The 19,045-nt window shown below is 43.3% G+C and overlaps 1 protein-coding gene across 1 annotated transcript in view; it reads left to right on the plus strand.

Annotated features, from left to right (window-relative positions):
* FAM20C (FAM20C, golgi associated secretory pathway kinase) overlaps positions 1-19,045 on the plus strand; it is a 63,131-nt gene that overhangs the window by 1,964 nt on the left and 42,122 nt on the right. The window contains exons 2-3 of the mRNA XM_027656382.1: positions 1,518-1,748; positions 10,481-10,559. Of these exons, the coding sequence (XP_027512183.1) occupies positions 1,518-1,748; positions 10,481-10,559 (310 nt within the window). The remainder of the gene's footprint in view (positions 1-1,517; positions 1,749-10,480; positions 10,560-19,045) is intronic.

Here is a 19,045-nt window from a genome sequence, read left to right on the forward strand (position 1 = left end):
GAACCATTCGCAGGCTCGGCCGGTCGTGTTCCTTCAAAAATTAAATGCCATGATATACAGAATAAACACAGGAGCACGAGAAGGCTGGGGCCGAAGGGTCCGTCTGCCCCATCTCCAGCTGTAGCCGAGGCAAATGTTGCAAGAACAACGGTGTGAGGGTGAGCTCATAGTGAGCTTTATTCTCCAGCACCTTCCCACCTTCCCAGTCTCCCATCCAGAGGTGAAGGGGCTGAGCAGTGACGCCAGGCAGTAATACATTAACTTTTCTCAAAAGCAAGATCTAGGACCACAAAGGCATTCATCCTGGCAGGTATTTCCACTCTCAGGATCAGATCTGTGCTACATTTTTCATCCTCAGTTAATTCCCAGTGCCCTACACCTCCGCTGCTCTCCAGCCTTCAAAGCAGCCAGTTGCCTCTGTGAATCGTATGCCCTGTTGGCTCCTAAGAAATGCTGAGAAATTTCAATGACTGAAAAATCAAAAGGGTTGTCTAATACAACAGCACCCTCTTCCAAACACACTGACATTGTAATGTTTAAACAGCTGCATTGTACCGTGCAAAAGCTCTGTCAAGCTGCAGAGCAGCCAGCATGATCTAAACCTTTAGAAAGAGAGGATAAATAATTCTGATTTCCGCCCCATGAGCATGTGAATTGTCCAGACCTCTTCCATCTAGTAATCCTAACTGACTGTGAAGGGAAATAACCTGAAAAAGTTCTGGTTGCTCTGAGAGTAAAAGAGAAAAAAAAAAAGTCACAAATGCCTGAACATCTGGAGATGACTGTAAACACAGAGAACTCTGGATAGAAAATATGAGATAGTCTGTTCAGTAGGTGAACAGTGAAATCATCATTGATGTTCACAATGCAGCTGCCTGTTGTACTTATTTTCCGTAGTGCCTGCAGCCAAAGTTCACAGAACTAACAAGAAATTTAGAAGGTAATAGTCATTAAAGAATTCCTTGCTGTAGAAATATCCCACTGCTTGGGAAGGGGCAAAACCAACCAGTTCTTCAGCAACCAGTTCAGAGCAATCCAGTTTCTTCTCATTCTCTCTATTTAAGAAAGAAGAGAGAGAGTGGGAGCATTGGGTACCATAGGTCAGGTTGCTGCTGCACTCGGGGTTCCCAGCTCCATGTCCCTGTTAAATAAAGATTCAGGATGATGCTCTCCTTTGAGTCAGACCTGTAAAGGCTCTGTGTAACATGATACAAGCTAAACACAAGGTAAAACTTGAGCTCTGTGTTTCTGCTATATAAGGGGCTCTGCCAACACTCAGTGATGTCACTCTGAGTTTTGCTCCTGACTTTGGTGGCCTTTCAGTCAGGCAGGATGAGTGGAGGTGAGAATCCATCTCCCCATTGACCCCAGGTGGGAGCCTGCTCCTGGCATGGAGCTGGTGCAGGGAGAAACCTGGGACCTCTCTCCCCTCTGTAGTGCTTTGCCTTTCCAACATTCTAAAGCCCTGTTTCTTGATGTATGTTACAAACTGTAACATTATTTCTTTCTCCTCAATTTTTGGGTCTTGTTGTGTTTTTTTTCCCTTTTTTTTTTTTTTTTTTTTGGTGGTAGGCAAAATGAAGATCATCATGAAGAATTTTTGCCAACAGGAGAAACCTCCATAGACTCCTATCCAAACTGGTTAAAATTCCACATTGGCATTAATCGGTACGAGTTGTATTCCAGACATAATCCTGCAATTGAGGCTTTACTACAAGACCTTGTCTCCCAAAAGATAACCAGTGTTGGTATGTTTGGATATATGTTATTTGTTTATTATTATTTGCTCTTTGTTTAGGATCTCATCGTTTGAATATAAATATTTTGCATGGCTTCTGTCCGGTGTCCCTACAACGTTGCTCCCTTACTTCTCTGCTCATTTTCCCTGTTAAACATAAGGAGATATTGCCAGCTCTGTATGACCTGAATAATTGCCAAGTCTGCCAGGCAAATCCCATTCACTTCAGAGATCTTTCAGTCACGATCAGGCTGAAAGTGCCCTATTTGGTTATTTAAAATAAATACGATAATAATAATAATAAAAAAAAGGATGGCAAAAAGCAGATAGCATCTTGCACGAGCTGGATTTGTATTATTGGCTGGTTATTTTATCGGAAAGGCTGTGTCTGGCACAGCCTCGTGTTCCCGTGGAAGGAGAGGCGGCTGACCTGCAGCCCTGCAGCGATGGCCGCGGGAGCATCCGGCACCGCGGGGCTCTGCGACTGCCGGAGCTGCAGCTTCCCTGGGCATCGCGCAGGGAGCTCCAGGCGAGCCAGCCTCCTGCTGAGCAGAGTTCAGCTCTGTTTATTCTGCTTGTAGATCCACAACGGGGATGTGCCCGTGTCAACCTTTGGCTCTGGTTAAACAAGGTGACACAGTTCGGGGCTTTTCTCCAGGGTTGTTTAATGGCAACGTGTGTCTCCTTGAATTTAACCGCGTAGCTGCACGGGGGGGAAAAAAAATGACACAGCCCCAAATGACAGCCCTGGGATACTAAACAAATGCACACACCGTGGTTTCCAGAGGTAGGGAGCTGCAGCACAGGCAGTGGTTTCCATCCACCACGCAGAAAATGAAGTTACTTGTGCTGACCACAAAGTTGCAAAGTCCCTTTCAGAGGGATGAAATAGCAGGAGCTCTGTAAAAGTGCTGATGGTGTGTTGGCACTGTGGGATGAGGTCAGCAGGTCTTTAACCCTGCAAGGCAAAAATTCCCCCAGCTTCAGCAGGAAATGGTCTGGGCAAGAATAGCTCAAGCAGCCCTAAGGTTTACATTTTCCATTGTGTGAATCACAGTGGCTGCTGAGCAGGATAAAGGAGATCCTTGGTCATCAAGAATAGGCTGATTTAGCTGGTTGGGATGGAGTAGGTGTAAAATGCAGGATGCTACAGGAGAGCTTTGCCTCCATGAATCTTGCTGCCTGGTGGCTGTGCTCAGCACACTGCTCTGCTGGGGCAGCATTTTGAATAAAGCACTTTGTGATATCCAGGTGCCATCCCACATGTTGGATTCAAGGGTCCAGTGGACAGGTAACTCATGAAAGATGACAAACATGGACTCATTTATTAACCTGTGCTGGCTTTTCTGTCCCCAAAAAGTCTGGATTGGAGTGATTCGTGAAGGAGGTTGGGTTTGACGATTAAACCATGTGTTTTCCCTTCCCTAGCTCAGAGGTAACACTGCAGGTAGCAGCAGTCTCTGTATGGACATGGTCTGGATGATTTTCTCCTTGATACAGCCCTCACCTTTCCTGACCTTGCCCCTCAATACCAAGTGATTTTTGGAATATTAGTGACATGTGCAAATGGAGATTGAGCCAGCACTTTGTGACACATGTTGATGTTGCTCTTTGGGCACGTCCATTGAGGAGGGAAAGATGCAGTCTGTGCCCTTTCCTGTCCCCACAGTGAGCAGCAGAGCCCAGGCAGTGTCCTCAGCACTGTGAGGTGATGCTCAGCCAAGTCATCTCCTGGCCCATCTCTTGAGGCTTGCACCAAGTGCACTGGCTCTAGCAGTGTTTTGTACTGCATGGCTGCTGGGTGTATCGATCTCTACTTACCCTCTCAGCCCTTCAGAGCTCAGCTCAGCTCAGCTGTGTTGTCTGTGCAGGAGGAGAGCAGTGTTTGCAGCAAACTTGGCAGTGTTTGAGCCATGAAGTCTGTCACTTCTTCAGAGCAGTGGGATGGCTAAGGTTGATGTAGGGACATAGAAGCTGGTGGGAGAAAAATGGAGGTAGGAGCAAGAAAGAATAGTTTAGTCCTCACTCTTCACTTGATTATCTGGGCTTGGTCTTCACTTCTGCTTCTGGGCATGTGGCTTCACCAGTCTGTGCTTCAATTATCCTAGCAGCAAAACATTATCCTCATAAAACATAGGAGTGAAATCCTGACCCTGGTGACGTAAGTGGAAGTTTTGCCATTTGCTTCCCTGGGGCCGTGGTTTCATCTAATGTGTCATACAAATGTGTCCTGGGGTTTCCAATAAATCTGATTTTGATAGAGCTTTCAGATCAACGAGGGGAAAGGGCCATGGGACCACAGAGGAAGATTTATGGTTGCTATTAGCTATTCCCTTTGGGATTGTCTCTGTTAATGTTTGAACAAGGCTCTTAAGAGCATGGTAGGGCCTCTTAGGCCTCTAACAAAAACACAGAGCCCTGGTTTCTAGCAATGAATCAGTATAATTTCCATAAATTTAACTGTGAGGTATATTTGGTGTTGGTATTGGCCACTGTGGTAACTGACAGAGAATGATTCCTACATATAAATCCCAGTTTAAAATCAAGTGTATGGAAATGGAAAGGGGACTTTTGCCGATGTAGAGATGCCAGGATCTGAATTTTGGTGGGAGCATTCATTGTCTGTCCCTGTGGGGGTTCAGGAGCTTTGTCAGGTTGCAACAAAAGAAAGAACATATTGTTAATATTTTTTAAGATAAGACTGGAGGTTAATATACTTTCTCTTTTTATTATTTATTACACAATGCAGCATCTCTTATTTTATGTTCCAAATTCTTTGAGAGTTTAAAAATACATGTTTTAATGTAATCCCTGCCAGTTTTCAGCTTTACTGCAGAGCAGCACAGGGATTCAAAAGCATTTAAGCTGATTAATAAAAAGTAATATATTTGACCAAAGGACATTTATAGGTCTGTTACATTCTTTGCAAACTCTTGCATATCTTCTAATTAGTCTTGTTTTTTTCCTTATGGTCCATTTTTGCTGAGTTTTTTGTTTTTTCTTCCTCTAAGGCAGCTGGGAAGATATCAGCTTAGGAGTATAAAATAAATTGAAACCTTTACAGTGCCCAGTCTTCAGGCTTCTTTTAGCAAGCAGAACAATTAAATATACAGGGTTACATGCATTAGATGAAATGGGATATTGCTTTATCCAGTTTCTTCCCAGTATTCAGATTTAGTTTGGCTCTAATAGAATTAGATGCTTTGCTTGATACCCACAGTAATTAGATCCAAACTGCAGCAAAACAGCCTTCTTGGCCACACTGTGATTTCTCTGCTCAGCTTGCATTATTTATGGGGGAGAGTGGTGACCAGATTGATCTCCCATGTCTATTAGAACCACTCACATGACTCTGAAACGTGCAGTGGTATTTTAAAATGAAAACGGTGACAGAAGCAATTCCCAAGAGCGGGGAGCACCAAGGTGACATTTTCTTGATGTTAAAGTTTAAATGGAACAATTCCATGGATGGGAAGGAGCATCACATCCAGCTCCCACAGTGACACCTAGAGCTGGCCTGGAAAAGGACAGGGTTACCCAGGCTCTCGGGCTGAGGATGAATTCTGTGCCCTGCATCAGTATATATATTTCCTATTCATTTTGTTCAGCATAAAGGAATAGCTCTTAATTTGATTTAATTCACTGAAAATTTCCTCTTGCCATAAATAGGAGCCTAGAGAGAATTGCTTTTCCACTGAGCACTGAAGCCTGATTTTCAGAAGTACATGCACAGGCAATTGCACATTTCCTTTGCCTTTCATAACTGTTTATTGCATGCATAAATAACCATAGTTAGCTGTTTTCTTGCATATTTACAAGATGTCTGTGCATAATTGTTGCAGCACTGTCAGCAGCTTAACACCAGCTCTGGCATGGTGTTTGTAGGGGCAGCATGGGCTTGGTCTTGCTTGTGTTGCTGTCCAGAGGAGCTGTGCTGTGGGATTGCCTGTAAGCAGAATAGGCCTTTGTGATTCCTCTGTTTAGCAGGGGTTTATTTTTTGATTCTTTAAATCCTCTGGTTGTAAAGGTTTGGAAACATAACCTGACTGAGGTAATTTCTGAACCTCTGGTGCCTTCAGTTTGTTCAGGTAGCAATTAGAAAGCAAGCGTGCGAGATTACTCACGCAGGGGATAAATGCTGCAATTACCTGAGGTGGACTCTGCTTCAAGGCAGGCAAAAAAAAAAAAGGGGGGGAAGAAGAAAAAGACAAGACGCTAAATATTGAACATAAATTCTGGTTCTAAAGAAAAGTGTAAAAATCTCATCCAAAAGAAAGGAAAAAGTGCTTTTGAGAACTTGTGAAAAACATAATGAAATGTAGCACCATTGATTTACTGTATAAGAAAACAATGAATCTGCCAAGAGTCAGCAGATTGATTTAATGTACAATTCCAGATGAAAGGAGGGGACTTAAAATGTGCAACAAAGCCTAAGAATAATTTCACAGATCTCTTCCCCTGCAGAAGTCTTTTACTTTCTTGACTAAACCAAGAAAGTCCTTTAAAAACAAGTTAGCAGAACTGACTGAACAAGGACAAATTAAGAGATAATGAGGGCTTGAATTTGTTTTGAAATATGTTCTTTACAGCTTGTACAGGGCCATGTCTCTAGCCTGGGGCAGAGCATTACTTGTTAAAGCCAATCAACATGTTTATGTTAGATTTAAGCTTGATCTATAAATAGGAATCCAAAATGGATCTGAACATCCTCTGTTTCAGATGTTAATTGCATCCCAGGCTGGGACTGGATCTCACTTCTCAGGCATTAGCACTGCATAATTAAATATACTTTAAAACGTTTGTTGGATTCTGACCAAAAGAATCAGAAGAGGTTCAAAGATCCTGTTGGGACTCTCACTCTCCATCAGAAAACCCTATGGTCTAGATAGGCTGGTAGGACCAGGGCTATCATGGAGTAAACCAGAGGAGCTGGAAAGGCAGACCAATTGAAATTCCAAATTCTTCTGGGTCAGATCCCTTTGGGCAGGATTGTATCCCTACTGGGAGTTAGTTCTGGATGGTAGCCAGAAACCCTGTGGCATACAGTTTTAAAAAGATGACTGAGAGATGATAGGTAGGGTACCTTGTATTGGATGGTGTGTTTGGCTCAGGGAGGGAATTCAGAACTTGTATTGCTGAGGGGACAAGGTGGGGAAGTAGCAGACATGGAATGTGGCCGTGACAGCAGGCTCTTAGATGTAAACGGAGTGGGGATTTTTGCAGGCTTGATCCAAAATCTAACAGAGAAAATAGAGAGAATCCCACCAATTTCACTAATCTTTGGACAAGACTCTAATCCCAGTCATTCAAGCAAAAAGATTTCTCAGGGAATTTTTTGCAAAACCTCCTAAAGTTGGAAGATTTCTGATCACACTTGAGAGCCCTTACATGGGGTTAACAGGAAAGGTTAATGCTGCTTTCCATTTCCTTCTACTTTGGGGGAAAAGAGAGGCTTTGAATTGCCTGAAGATGAAAAGTAATGATGGTATTGGGATTTGTTTGTAGCAGTGTGCCAGTACATCCAGGAGCTGTATGAGACTTGATTTGAAGTGCCTGTTGTGAGCTAGCAGGTTTATAAAGCCTTTTACAGAGCTGTTTGTGACCTGTGATGTTACAGTATATTAAAAAACCTTAAAAAAAAAAAAAAAGAAAGGTGAATTTAGAGAGTGACTAGTGGTTCCCTTGGAGTCAGTACAGCCTTGTGTTGCAAGGCCTTAGTAAAAATCCCTAAGCCTGCTGATCAGATGTGACAGACTGCAATGGTGTAGCATCCTCCACTTCCTTGGAGAATTGGATCCATTGCTTCTGGGTATTATACATTCCTCAGAAATGTTCCTGTGGGCAGTAGATGAAGGTACAAGGATATCTCCAGATGAGCAAGCAATGTTGATTTGGGATAAACCCCTGGAAGATGACAGGGCTCCCGTTATTTGGCCAAAATGGCCAGAGAGGTGTGTTTAACTGAGGTCTGAGCAGAAAAGGGAGTTCCTGGAGGAATACAGCTCAGGAAATGAGAGGGAAGCCAGTATGCAGATGTGATGCTACGTCAGGACAAGGGAAGTGATCTGACCTAGAGGTCAGTCATCTCCAATGAGATCTTCTCTTTTCTGGCATTACCACCCCAAAATTTGGGCACCCTGCACTTTGCCCAAGCCTGCTTAGTTTACAGGTACAGCAAAGGTCTTGTTGAGTTTAAAAGAACAGTCTCAGTTTAGGTGTTTCCATCTCTGCAGGGATTACAATGTTGGGCTCTAACTAGTCTGCATTTGGAGGGTGGCCTTGAATCACCCCCAGCCTGACCAGCACAGCTGTGGCACTGGCAGAGCAGACAAAGTGGGAATATCTGCACACAGGTCTGGATGATGGGGCAGGAAACCAAGGTGCAGTTCTGGCACGGGCTGTTTTCCATGATGCACATGGGTTCCAGCATGCCCTGCCAGAAAGCACGATGGGACACCATTCCCACCAGTGTCACCCTCTGGCTTGGAGGGGCCCAAAGTTTGCTCCTCGCAGCAGTGGAGGAACAACGTGCCAGCAAAATTTGTGTTTGGTCGAGGCTGCGGGTGCAACCAATTAAGGCAACACAATACCAGGGATCCAAAAAGACGAGGGAGACGCTTTTGTCTTACTTCAGCTCAATTCCTTCTGACAGGAAACCAGGCTTGTGTGTCTCATGGAAGAATTACTCTGAATTGTTAATCTTCTTCATACATTTCCCTGCCTGGTGATGACATACTCGCTGTGGAGTTTGGCTGCTAACAAAATCATTATCTGTCAAGTGGCTTCAACTTTCTGGGAAACCAGTCGCCTTAATGTGTCCAAAACTTTGTACTTGGAAAAGGGTGTGATGAAACATCCCTTTTTCTTCTTCTTTGCATTGCTGTGATTACAGGGGGGTTAGAGTAGTTGATATTTAAAGTCCCTTCCAACCCAAGCCATTGTATGATTCCATGTTTTATTTGAAATCCCACACCTTTGCCAGTGGTTGGGCAGGGAAGGTGGTCAGGACTGCCCTGTGTGTCCCTGTGGGCATGAGGCCAGGGCAGCTCTAGCTGCCTGCTTGCTGTCCAGACTCACCAGGGGTGTTTCCAGAGTCCACAGCTGGATGTGATGGTCCCGAGGCACCACATGTAGGTTTTGGACTGGAGGATTTCTGCTTCTCATTGCCCTCAGGCTGTGGGTTGGGTATGAAGAGGCCTAGAGCTCCTTCTCCCCTCGGGTGCAGAACAACTGACCTGTTCTGCACAAGAAAAGGAGTTTAATCCATGAAAGCCACATGCTTCTGCTATACCTGGTCAATTCAAATTGCTTAATGCCCTTTAATTTCTAATTATTTATTTGTTCCTTTGGGATAAACTGGCAATGCAAGAGAAGGCTGAGATCAGCAAAACAGCAAGGCAAGAGGGATTTTATTCTAGAAGTATAATTACACTAACCAGATTTGCATAGCATTTTGTTGCAAAAGTATAGATTACAAGTGCTGAAAGAGAGCTGATGACCTATCAGTGATAAGACACAGAGACGAGTAATGAAAAAGATGTGCAGCCAATGGCATTGGTTAGAGAAAGAAAACAAGCTATATAGGTGGAACAAGGGCAACTCTAAGCCAAAATTTACAGAGCAAGATAACCTGACATTTATGTAGTTCTCCAGTTGACATGGGTTTTGTCAGAACTCTAAAGAAAGGGATTGATTATCTGATGATTCGTAGAAAGCCTCTCTAAAGGCCTGACTCATCCACACAGCCCTGACAACCATGCCCTGCCTCTCCCAACACAGAGGTACATTAGGAGTTGGGCTATAGGTCATTTCATTTATTCAGAGCACTTTTGAATGAGGCAGTAGAAAAGCAGCTGTTTGCCAAAGTACATGTTTATCTTTTTTAAGTAGCCTTATCATCAAATAAAATGCATTTTTATGAATTTTTATACATATAGAAAAATCACTCCGACTTTAGAAATGCTATAATATGGCTGTTGGTGTGGTTTTGTCCAAATTTTTCAGATTGGTATGAATAGATATCAGTCTTAAATTCCCATTATCTCCCAGCTGGGAGGTGAGCATAGCCCTCAGTGTGCAGTGTGGGCCACTGTCCTTGCTATCTCCAGCCAAACCAGGGACCTGCTCTGCACAGCTCCACTCTCATGTATGAACCACCTTGGGATCCCTTGAAGTTAATAGCTGGGCTGGATACAAATCCATTGTGCATAGAGGAGGTGAATTTACATATCTCTACTGCTCAGCAGCCATTAATAAAATCACAGCAGAGATCAGAGATTGCTGCAGTATCTGCTCGTGCTTTTAATTAAGGAGATGTCTGCTGTGCATTGGACTGTACATCCCAGCTGCAGATGTCTTTGAAAGCACCCCATCTCCTTTCCCAATGTGTGTCCCTTGTTAAAAGGAACTCCGAGAGCAATTGAAGATGGAGAAAACAAGACTCCAATGGTCTGTTCCAATCTGTGCTGTTCAGTCAGGGTGCTTATGGAGCCCACAGTGGCCAGTTGAAGAAGACAAAGATGTATCAGGAAGTACAATCCATGTTTAGTCCTGGTCAGCAGCCCAAAGTTCTTCCCTGTACTCTAATAATCTGTTGTCCAGTTAGGATTACCCTGCTTTGTGCTCCGGTACCATAGTGCTGCATCTAATACAGAGCAAAATAGATATGATTTGGTTTCAAGGAAGCTGAATTAAGTAGATCCACATGTCGCATTTTAAAACAGTTTTGTTTTTTTCCCCCAGCGATGAAATCAGGAGGCACCCAGCTGAAGCTGATCATGACATTCCAGAACTATGGACAAGCATTGTTCAAACCAATGAAGTAAGTCAAAAAAGTGTGTGTTGTTAAGTGAAATTGGGGTGAAATAGCCATTTTCTAAGCTGTTAAAAGTTTGCTGTAGTGTCTCTCAAGGTTAACGTGTCTCATTCCTGAGGCTTGTTGCTGAGTCTGGAGCTTCGGGGTCTGTTGATACCTTGTTCTGCTAGACTGGTCTTTGGAAGAGATGCTAAGGAGGCTTCAGAGACATTACAGTTTTGTCAGGAATGTTATTCACCCTGATCTCTGTGAAATCTCCCATCATAAATACAGGATGTTTTCAGCATTTCTTTCCTATGTAAACTTACTGCACAGGTCTGAGCTTTATCTAGTGTCAGTGCTCCTCTGGAACATGGCCAGACAAGAGAGGTGGTTCAGAACAGCTTTGGGAAGAGCTAAATAGTATTTGTCTGATAAATTATAATTTAATCAGTTGATTTATTGTTGTTTGTGTTAAAGGGTTGTATTAGTCATTTGGCTGTGGCTATGCTGAGTCTGTGAAAATGAGGTTATCCAAGAGTGGAACTGCAAGGTAATGACTCTGGAGAGAAAGGGAAGGACTAGGATTATGTGGCCTTGATTTGTGCCTGCCCAGATCCCACTGAGATAAGTTATTCAAATACAAAGCAGATGTAAATGACTCCTGAATCCTGACCTGTATGTTTGTGTTGTAATAAGGAAAATGACTCTGCTTATTATAGAGGGTTCATCAAAGATGCTCGGGGCTGCAAAATGTTTAATGAAGCTACTCAGTATCTGTGTCAAGGGTACCACTGGAATAATAAATTCATTTCCTTCTTTTGTTCCCACTGTAGGGAAGTTCAGTTAATTTTCTCTATGATAGTCCATAAAAGACTAAAGTAACTGAGAATGAGTGGTTTGGAATATGTGTTGGCATTGTGTTAGAGCTGTAGTGGGGAGCACAACTCAGAGGGAAGCTGCTGGCTGGAGACTGAGAAATTCCCCATTTCACTATAGATTTTGCTATAGATTGGTTTCAGAAAAGTACAGATTTGACTTGATTTTGTTTGACTTGCAGAAGGGCCAAAGAATTGGTCCCCCTGCCCCTCAACCCAAGTTTGTGCAGGAACCCTCCCTATGTGCATCTGTCCTGGGAATCACAAGGAAATCCTATGAACTTTCAGGCAGCACAAGGCATTTGTGCAAATTTGTTATTTTCCAATTGCACACAAATTTTTCCTTGTTTTCAGTAGATCTCTGGTTGCCTGGGAGAGGTTGGAGGAAGCACAGACAATACTGACAAGTCAGAGGGAAGGTGGTAGCAGAGAGCATCTGCTCCAGCATCTGTCCTTCCTCTCCCTGTCCTCTCCCCAGATTTTCAGGTCACCAGTACATGAACCCAGCCCCTTTATCTGCAAGTTTGATGTATATAGGCACAATTCCTAATTGTGTCTTGTCCCACATGCAAAATCAAGAACCAAGGGGGTTTCAAGCAGCCTTTAAGTATTTGGCAGAGTCGTGGTTGCACTGTTGGCTTTTTACATAGTGTGTGATTTGCTCCTTCTCTGTTTTCTGAGATGCAGATAATCTCAGTCTTTATCATTGGTATGACATTGTAATTCTGGGAATGCTAATGAGGTCAAATCAAAAGTTTGCCACTGCTACTGTGCTATACACAGCCTCAGCAGGATGATGGATGACAATAGAGGTGTAGCCACATTCCTGTGTAGAAGCAATTACTACCATCCACTAGAACAATAACAGAAAATGATGATGTCTTAATCATTCCCTTTGATTGATTTGAGGGGCAGCAGTGCCCTGTTTTCTCACTGCTCTTTGCATCACATATACCCCTGGAAGAAGCACTCAGCATCTGCTTTTCCAGTCAGCAGACCTTAGAGGAGCAATGCTGCTGCAGTTGTGCTGAGCGTCACTGAACACATTAGTGATTTTGAATAAGGGTGTTTGCAAGCATTTGTCTTCATTCTGATATTGGTGAACAGGGAGCCAGATGCTCACCCAGCGTAAATCTTCCTGGTTCCTTTGGCATCCGGTCCCATCGGCCTCTTTCACCACCTTATGGACTGAAGTTGATGTTCTTGGAGAGGCTTGCAGCATCATTTCTTTATACAGAAATAAGCAGCCTAGAATGAAATAAAAATAATTAAAAAAAACCCCAGGCTTTAAATCTAGGAGACTTCTTGTAGGATCTTCTTCACTCCCTAGATACTTTCCAGGCTATTTCTGGTGCTCTCTCTTTTCTACAGGGTACCCTTTTGATTGAGGCTTCACAAAGCTGGGTGTTCTTTCCCAGGACAAGAGGCAGTAGGGAGCTCCAGACCTTTGGCAGTGACTTCTGCAGGGGAGTCACAGAAAAATGTGCTCCCTGGAGAACTGATGGAGACCCTGCAGAACTCACCTGACTGGCTCTGCCCTTTCCCAGCCTCCCAATTCCACATGGAATTTATCCAGGGAGAAAGCCAGCTCTGGAAAGGCCCAGGCAGGATTTGGAAGCGGGGAAACCAGAATCAACCTTTGGCATCTTTTATGGTTTGTGTTTGACATTTACTGACAGCTCTTTATCTGGTCATTGATTCAGGATAGTGGAGCAGATGAGAGGAGGGAAGCGTAGAAGTCAGGGAAATGTGATAGCAGTAAATAAAGCCTGATCAGCTGCAATTATTTTATTTATTCGTGGCTCTGCATCTTCATTTCTGAAATAATGGTCCATAAAGTATTGCAGAGGAAGCCAAATCTATTTATAAATCCTATGGCCCAGTGTAGATTCCTTTACTAATTCTAAATGCATGATAGAAAAAGCACGTATTTGCTAAAACTCCAGGGAAGATTTAATGTGTTTGCAATGTATCTTACACTTAATGTGTAGTTTTATTTAGCTCATAACAGTTCAATCATGCAAAATTATTACCATATGGGACAGAAGAAAAATAGCAACCTCCCCTTCTCCCATGATTAGTGTGTCTAACTGTACTAGTATTGTACATACAGCATAATAAAACCTATTTTCATGATTGCTGATATCTGCAGTTGCAGCTTTCTCTATGACTTACCAGGTAGGGATGTGTAGAGCCATAAATTTCAAAGGGTTTTGGCTCATTTCTCCAAAAGGAACATACACTTTCTAGTTTTATTTGGTTCCCCTTTGTTTCTGTGAGCTTGTGGAGTTAAATAGCTGGCTGAGCCACAAAACCAACATGCTATTTTTTTCCCTCCCAAGGCTTTATTCTTGAAGAGGGAAATTCTGCTCCAACAGAGCCAGTGTTAGGATTCCTATTGCATATACTGGTGCCAGGATTTTGAGAGAGGTTTTTACAGTTCCTTATGGAAAAGCCAAATAGGATCCAATAGAAAATGACACCTAGTTACTGGAGTTGTGAGAAAAGTGTCCTGTGGTCTGTGTTTGAGAATGACATCTCTCATTCCCAGTTTTATAGACCACTTTGTACAAATGTGCAGAAGGGGTATTCATTATAAAATCTTTGAGGTTTATTTGTTCCATTCAAAGAAATACTACTGTATCTAGTGAATTTGCTTTTGGCTGAGACAGATAAAAGCCAGTTCTGTTCCAACTTTAGATTTTACTGGATATTTTTAACATCTTTTTTCTTTTCTTCTGGTATTATAAGTCACAATACAGTACTGGTAAGAGCCACATGGCTGTTTCTTTCAGTAGATGAAGTTCACAGTTAAAGTCTTTAGTGAAGGAGAACCAATCAGCATGAGGGTGATACCAGGCCAGAGGAGACTTTGGGGTCAAAAAATGAAATGTCCTTGAATCACAGTTGGTCGTCTCCTTCATTAACTTATCAAACACTGCTGATCACATTTTTTGTAACTTTTGCCCTTGCTGTCCCTCCTGAAACTTGCTGCTGTCGAAATAATGTTCCCCACTGGGAGCATCTCCATGTATTCCTGAACCTTCAGAGCCCTGACCCATCCCAGTGCCAGCCACAAAACCAGTGGGCAGTCACAGCCTAGGGCAAAACTGGTGCTCTATGGAAATGAAACAAGCACACTCACCTTTCTGTTTCTGTAAAGTTCCCATAGCTACCTTTTGGCTCAAAGACATGGTGCTGTCCTCTGGGCTGAAATGTGGCAGCCAAGGTCATGGGGAAGCTGAGTGGCGCTTGGGGATGTGGAGATGACACTTGGGGATGTGGTGTAGTGCTGAACACAGTGTGCTGGGGTAACAGCTGGGCTTGGCACTGCTGTGTTAGTCGTTGGACTCAATGATTTTAGGGGTCTTTTCCAGCCTAAATGATTCTATGATTCTATGATTTTTGTCTCAGTTGGCAAAGCCCAGCTTTTTGCTGGCTTTTAGATGTCATACTTACAGTGACAAAGGATTAGCAAGGTTCTTCAAGTTTCTCTTTGATTTCCTTTTAGGATTGTTCAACAAATAATGCATCTTTTGATAGGGATATTAAATAGGCCAAACAATCCCCATAATACAAACAACTGTTAATCGCTTTCATTTCCTGCAGTTATATTCCCTTTTCGAAGTTGCAGTGTGGCTGTTGTACCTGGGAAGTGCAGCCTCCAGGCCTGATTATCATATCAATTAGGCTGGTGTAATCCTTCTGAATTGGTAGCATTGCTTCCAAGTCAGAGGAGTTCAAACGAGCTCCAGAACCGAGGCAGCTGAAAGATTGCTTTCCTTATTACATTGCATCTCATGCTGTTTTGAGGAAATACATTTTGCCAACCTGTTGCATGTGAGCTGGCAGGCATCCAGTATAAACATACTGTTATAAGTCAACATAGCAATTAAATCAAATTGCAATGTTTTCTCTGAGCAGCGAGAGAAGTGAGATATGCATCCAGTAGCTGCTATGCTAGAAGCCTTCGAGGATTAACACTTTGGCACGTTGGAATGTGCTGTGTGAAACCCAGCTGAGCAGCCACTGGTCAAAGTGCAGCCCAGCAGCTGAGATTTGTCCCTTGGCTTAAGCTGTGTTACTGTACCAGTCACTGGAGAACACTGGTTCTGTGCAAGGTGGGTTTCTGGAGACCTAAAATTGAATAAACTGGTTGGAAGAGTTGAATCTGATAATCCCAGCATTCAGTTTATGTAGGTGTATTTTAAAATTGCAAGGAGTGTTGCCTTGTTACATCATGAAGAAGAAATGCTTTCTTTGCTGCTGGAAGTAATAATCAGTAATCAGATATTCTGTGGGCCTCATCCATGAAATTTAGGGCTTTTTAAGGGCATTCAAATCCTTGCCTACCAGATCCCTGCTGAAATGTTTACCTGGGTGAGACTGATAGGCAGATTTGATTGTAGTTGTATCAGGAATAAATCTGGAGTTAACTGGATGAATTATATCTCTTGATATTTAAAGTGCATGAATCTGAATGTGGTCCTAAAGGAGAACAGTGGAGGTTGCTGTGTAGTGTTTTAGTTCTTTAACTTTTGCTATATTATGCATGAACTGTATTTCTTTTTTATAACTAATCCAGTTCATCAGATCAGACTTCTTCAGTATTTCAATGCAAATTGTGTCCTAGAACTCAGCAGTGCCTCTGGTCCAAATCTCATTTATGCAGATTGGAAAATTTGTGGTTACTTCAAGGGTAGCTGGATCAGGATGGAGTCTGACTAATGGCCCTGGACAGCAGTAAAATCCAGTGTCTGTCTGTCACCATGCACTGCATTTTCCCTTGCCACAGCTCAGCAACTGCTGACTGAAATATTGATCAGTCCCATCCAGCTCAGGAGCAGTTTATTCTCAAATTCTGCAAACATGTTTGTGAAATGACCCCAGTCTGCCAAGTCCAGGTAGCTCAAAGGTCTGCTTAGATAAGAATCTTTGGGGTCTGTGACAGCAGGTTTCACTGTGCCAGCAGCCAGGAAGGGGAAAACAAATCTCCTTCCCTCTCTTTGGGCACCAGGTCTTTTGTGCTGTCCCAAACCGACCTAGCCTGGATTATCCTCTCCTGGAGCCAGACAGGAGCTGCCCTAAGCCAGATGGGACAATGAGCATCCCAAAGGTGGGAGGGAGCAGACCTTCCTGCAGCATACCAGAGTTGTTTTGCTGGATATCACCATGTCCATGGGCTTCAGCCCCATCCCACTTCCCAGTACTAGGAAGGTGCCATCCACCACTGTTGGTGAGTTCTCCCCATATCCTTCTCCCCTGACCTCCCCATGACAGCTTCAGTTCTGGACGGGAGAAGACTTCACTCTGCAGCTCCCAGAAATGCCAGCGCCACTGTCACTGTGGCTTTATGCACAAATAATTCCAGCCTTGCATTTTTCTACAACTCATTTGTTGGTCTGCTTTCAGCAGATGGTAACACGATGCTCAATATATTTGTTCTTGTCTTACACAGACACAAACGGCCACAGGTCCTGCCTGTACCTGCCCCTTATCCCCATTTTAAGGGAGGCCTGAGTCACATTTTACAGTATAGAATCGTCTCTGCTTGATTAGATGCCTTCTAGGTGCTTACAGAATCTTACTAATTAGTCTTTGGGAACAAAGACATGCTGGTGTTAATTATATTTTTTTAAAGCCAGTTATCACAATAGCTAACTTTTTTTTTTATTACATTGCCACAGTATATTAGGAAAGAACCATCTTCAGTGTCTGATTTTAATCAAACCACTTCTTCACTTTAATTTTCTGCATACCAAAAAGTGCAGTCCTGTGGCTTTGTCTTTTAATCAGAGAGCCACTTTAGTTCCCCTGTTCCTTATTTCACACATTTTACCATGTATCAACGGTGCAGAAAAGCAGCAAATGTTATCGAGGGGAGAGCTGGCATGAAATGCATAGTCTGTAATTTACTGCTGAGTAACAGGGCTTGGCACACAGGGGACTCATTGGTGGAGCATTGAGGTAAGATGTCCTAGTAAATCTAAGCAAAAAAAAATGTGCCCAAAATGTTTGTAGTGGCATATGCAGATACCACTACCCTGAAACATTCCATGGGAATTTGTCTCAGTTTCTCTACAATTTGTAATCCTTAAACTGGGCTCAAGAGACTGAAATTCAGGGAGGGAAAATGATTTGTGCAAGACTTGTGGCATAAACCACAGGCTGAAGTTGTTTTCTCTCTGGAGCAGCACTCACAGCATTATCCTAGAGATGAGTTGCGCTGTTCTCATCTTGCCCCTTGGGAGGAGTTATTTTTGGATGTTTTATGGAGCTAAATTGCTCCTTCTCTGCCCCTGGTCTTTCTCTTACACAGGGATAGCTGTGGGGATCCCCACCGCTTTGGAGGATGCGGATTGAGATTTGTTTGAAGTTTGCTCATTTAAACCCTCAACATTTCTACAGGTTTCTTGGGTTAGGGCTGCTGGCCATTGGAAGGGGCAGGAGATAAGCAGCAGTGAAATGGATCTGATGAAACAGCATGTTTAGGGCTGAGGACCCACGTTCAACTTCACCAGAGGTCACCAGTTCAGGTGACACAGTCCCGTGGTCAGTGACGATGCAAAAACTGTGGCATTTGGGACAGACTCACAACTGAAGCAACAGTGTCTTGCAGGTTGAGACAGGAAGGTTTTGGCAAAGCTTAGGAGAGAGGGCACAGCACACATCCAAATGACGCCCTTGGCGTGGGGCTATTGGTGACTCACTGTTGTAAACAAACAAAAAAAGTGTGTTTAAAATAGCCAAAATGGCTGTTAATAACACAGCTTCAGGGCACAGCGAACGCTTCTGACTTTTTATTTTTTCATTTTCAGTGTCTGGTTCAATAGTCCTAGTAGTTTTCTTAACTTACAATTTTCCACCGTGCTGTGATGTTCTGCATGCGGGTAAATAAATGTGAGAAAGCTTGAAAGACTCATTTGCATGTGAAGAAGTAGCAGAAACCCAGAGTAAGTAGCATCTGCAAATGTGTGGGAGCTGGAGAGTAGGGGGGGACAGCCAAACTGTTGTAAATAGAAGCAGTTTAAAGTGCTGGATTATGTGCTGCAGATAACAAAACACCCCAAGCCAGCACATAAGCCAGATACCGTTCTCAGCAGCAGCAGCCAAATGATCCTGTTAGCACTTCAAGGCCCTTTTGTAAACCTTGATAATTGGTAGTCCAAGTTCTTCATGCCAGGGTGTTCACCTGGCCAGAGGACACATAATGCCAAGGAGACCTGTAATAGAAATATTTTACACAGACCTCAGCTTCACACAGTCTGTGTATGGATTTTAAACTGCTTTGATCAGCTGGCAGCAAGCAGCAAAAGAAATTAAGGTGTTAAATAAATCTGTAGGTTTAATGGGAAATCTAGCAATGATTGGTATAATTTTCTTTAGTTTCCAGTATGACTGCCTTGTATTTTGTTTGAGTCTATGTCATGATACCCAAGAAGAGAATTTTGACCCAGCATATTTGTGTTTCCTGGTATTTTGCACCTGTTTGAATCACCGTGCTGTGATAATTCAGCCAAAATTTTTGGTGGTGGCAGAAGGCTGGGGTGCAGCAAGGAGGGCTTGTGCCAGCTCTGGGCAAGGGCCAGCTGTCCCCTTCAGCGTGACCCAGTGTCACAAGAAGCCTCCATGCCT

Source organism: Corapipo altera, unplaced genomic scaffold, assembly GCF_003945725.1.
Source record: "Corapipo altera isolate COAL_440 unplaced genomic scaffold, ASM394572v1 104, whole genome shotgun sequence".
NCBI lineage: Eukaryota > Metazoa > Chordata > Aves > Passeriformes > Pipridae > Corapipo > Corapipo altera.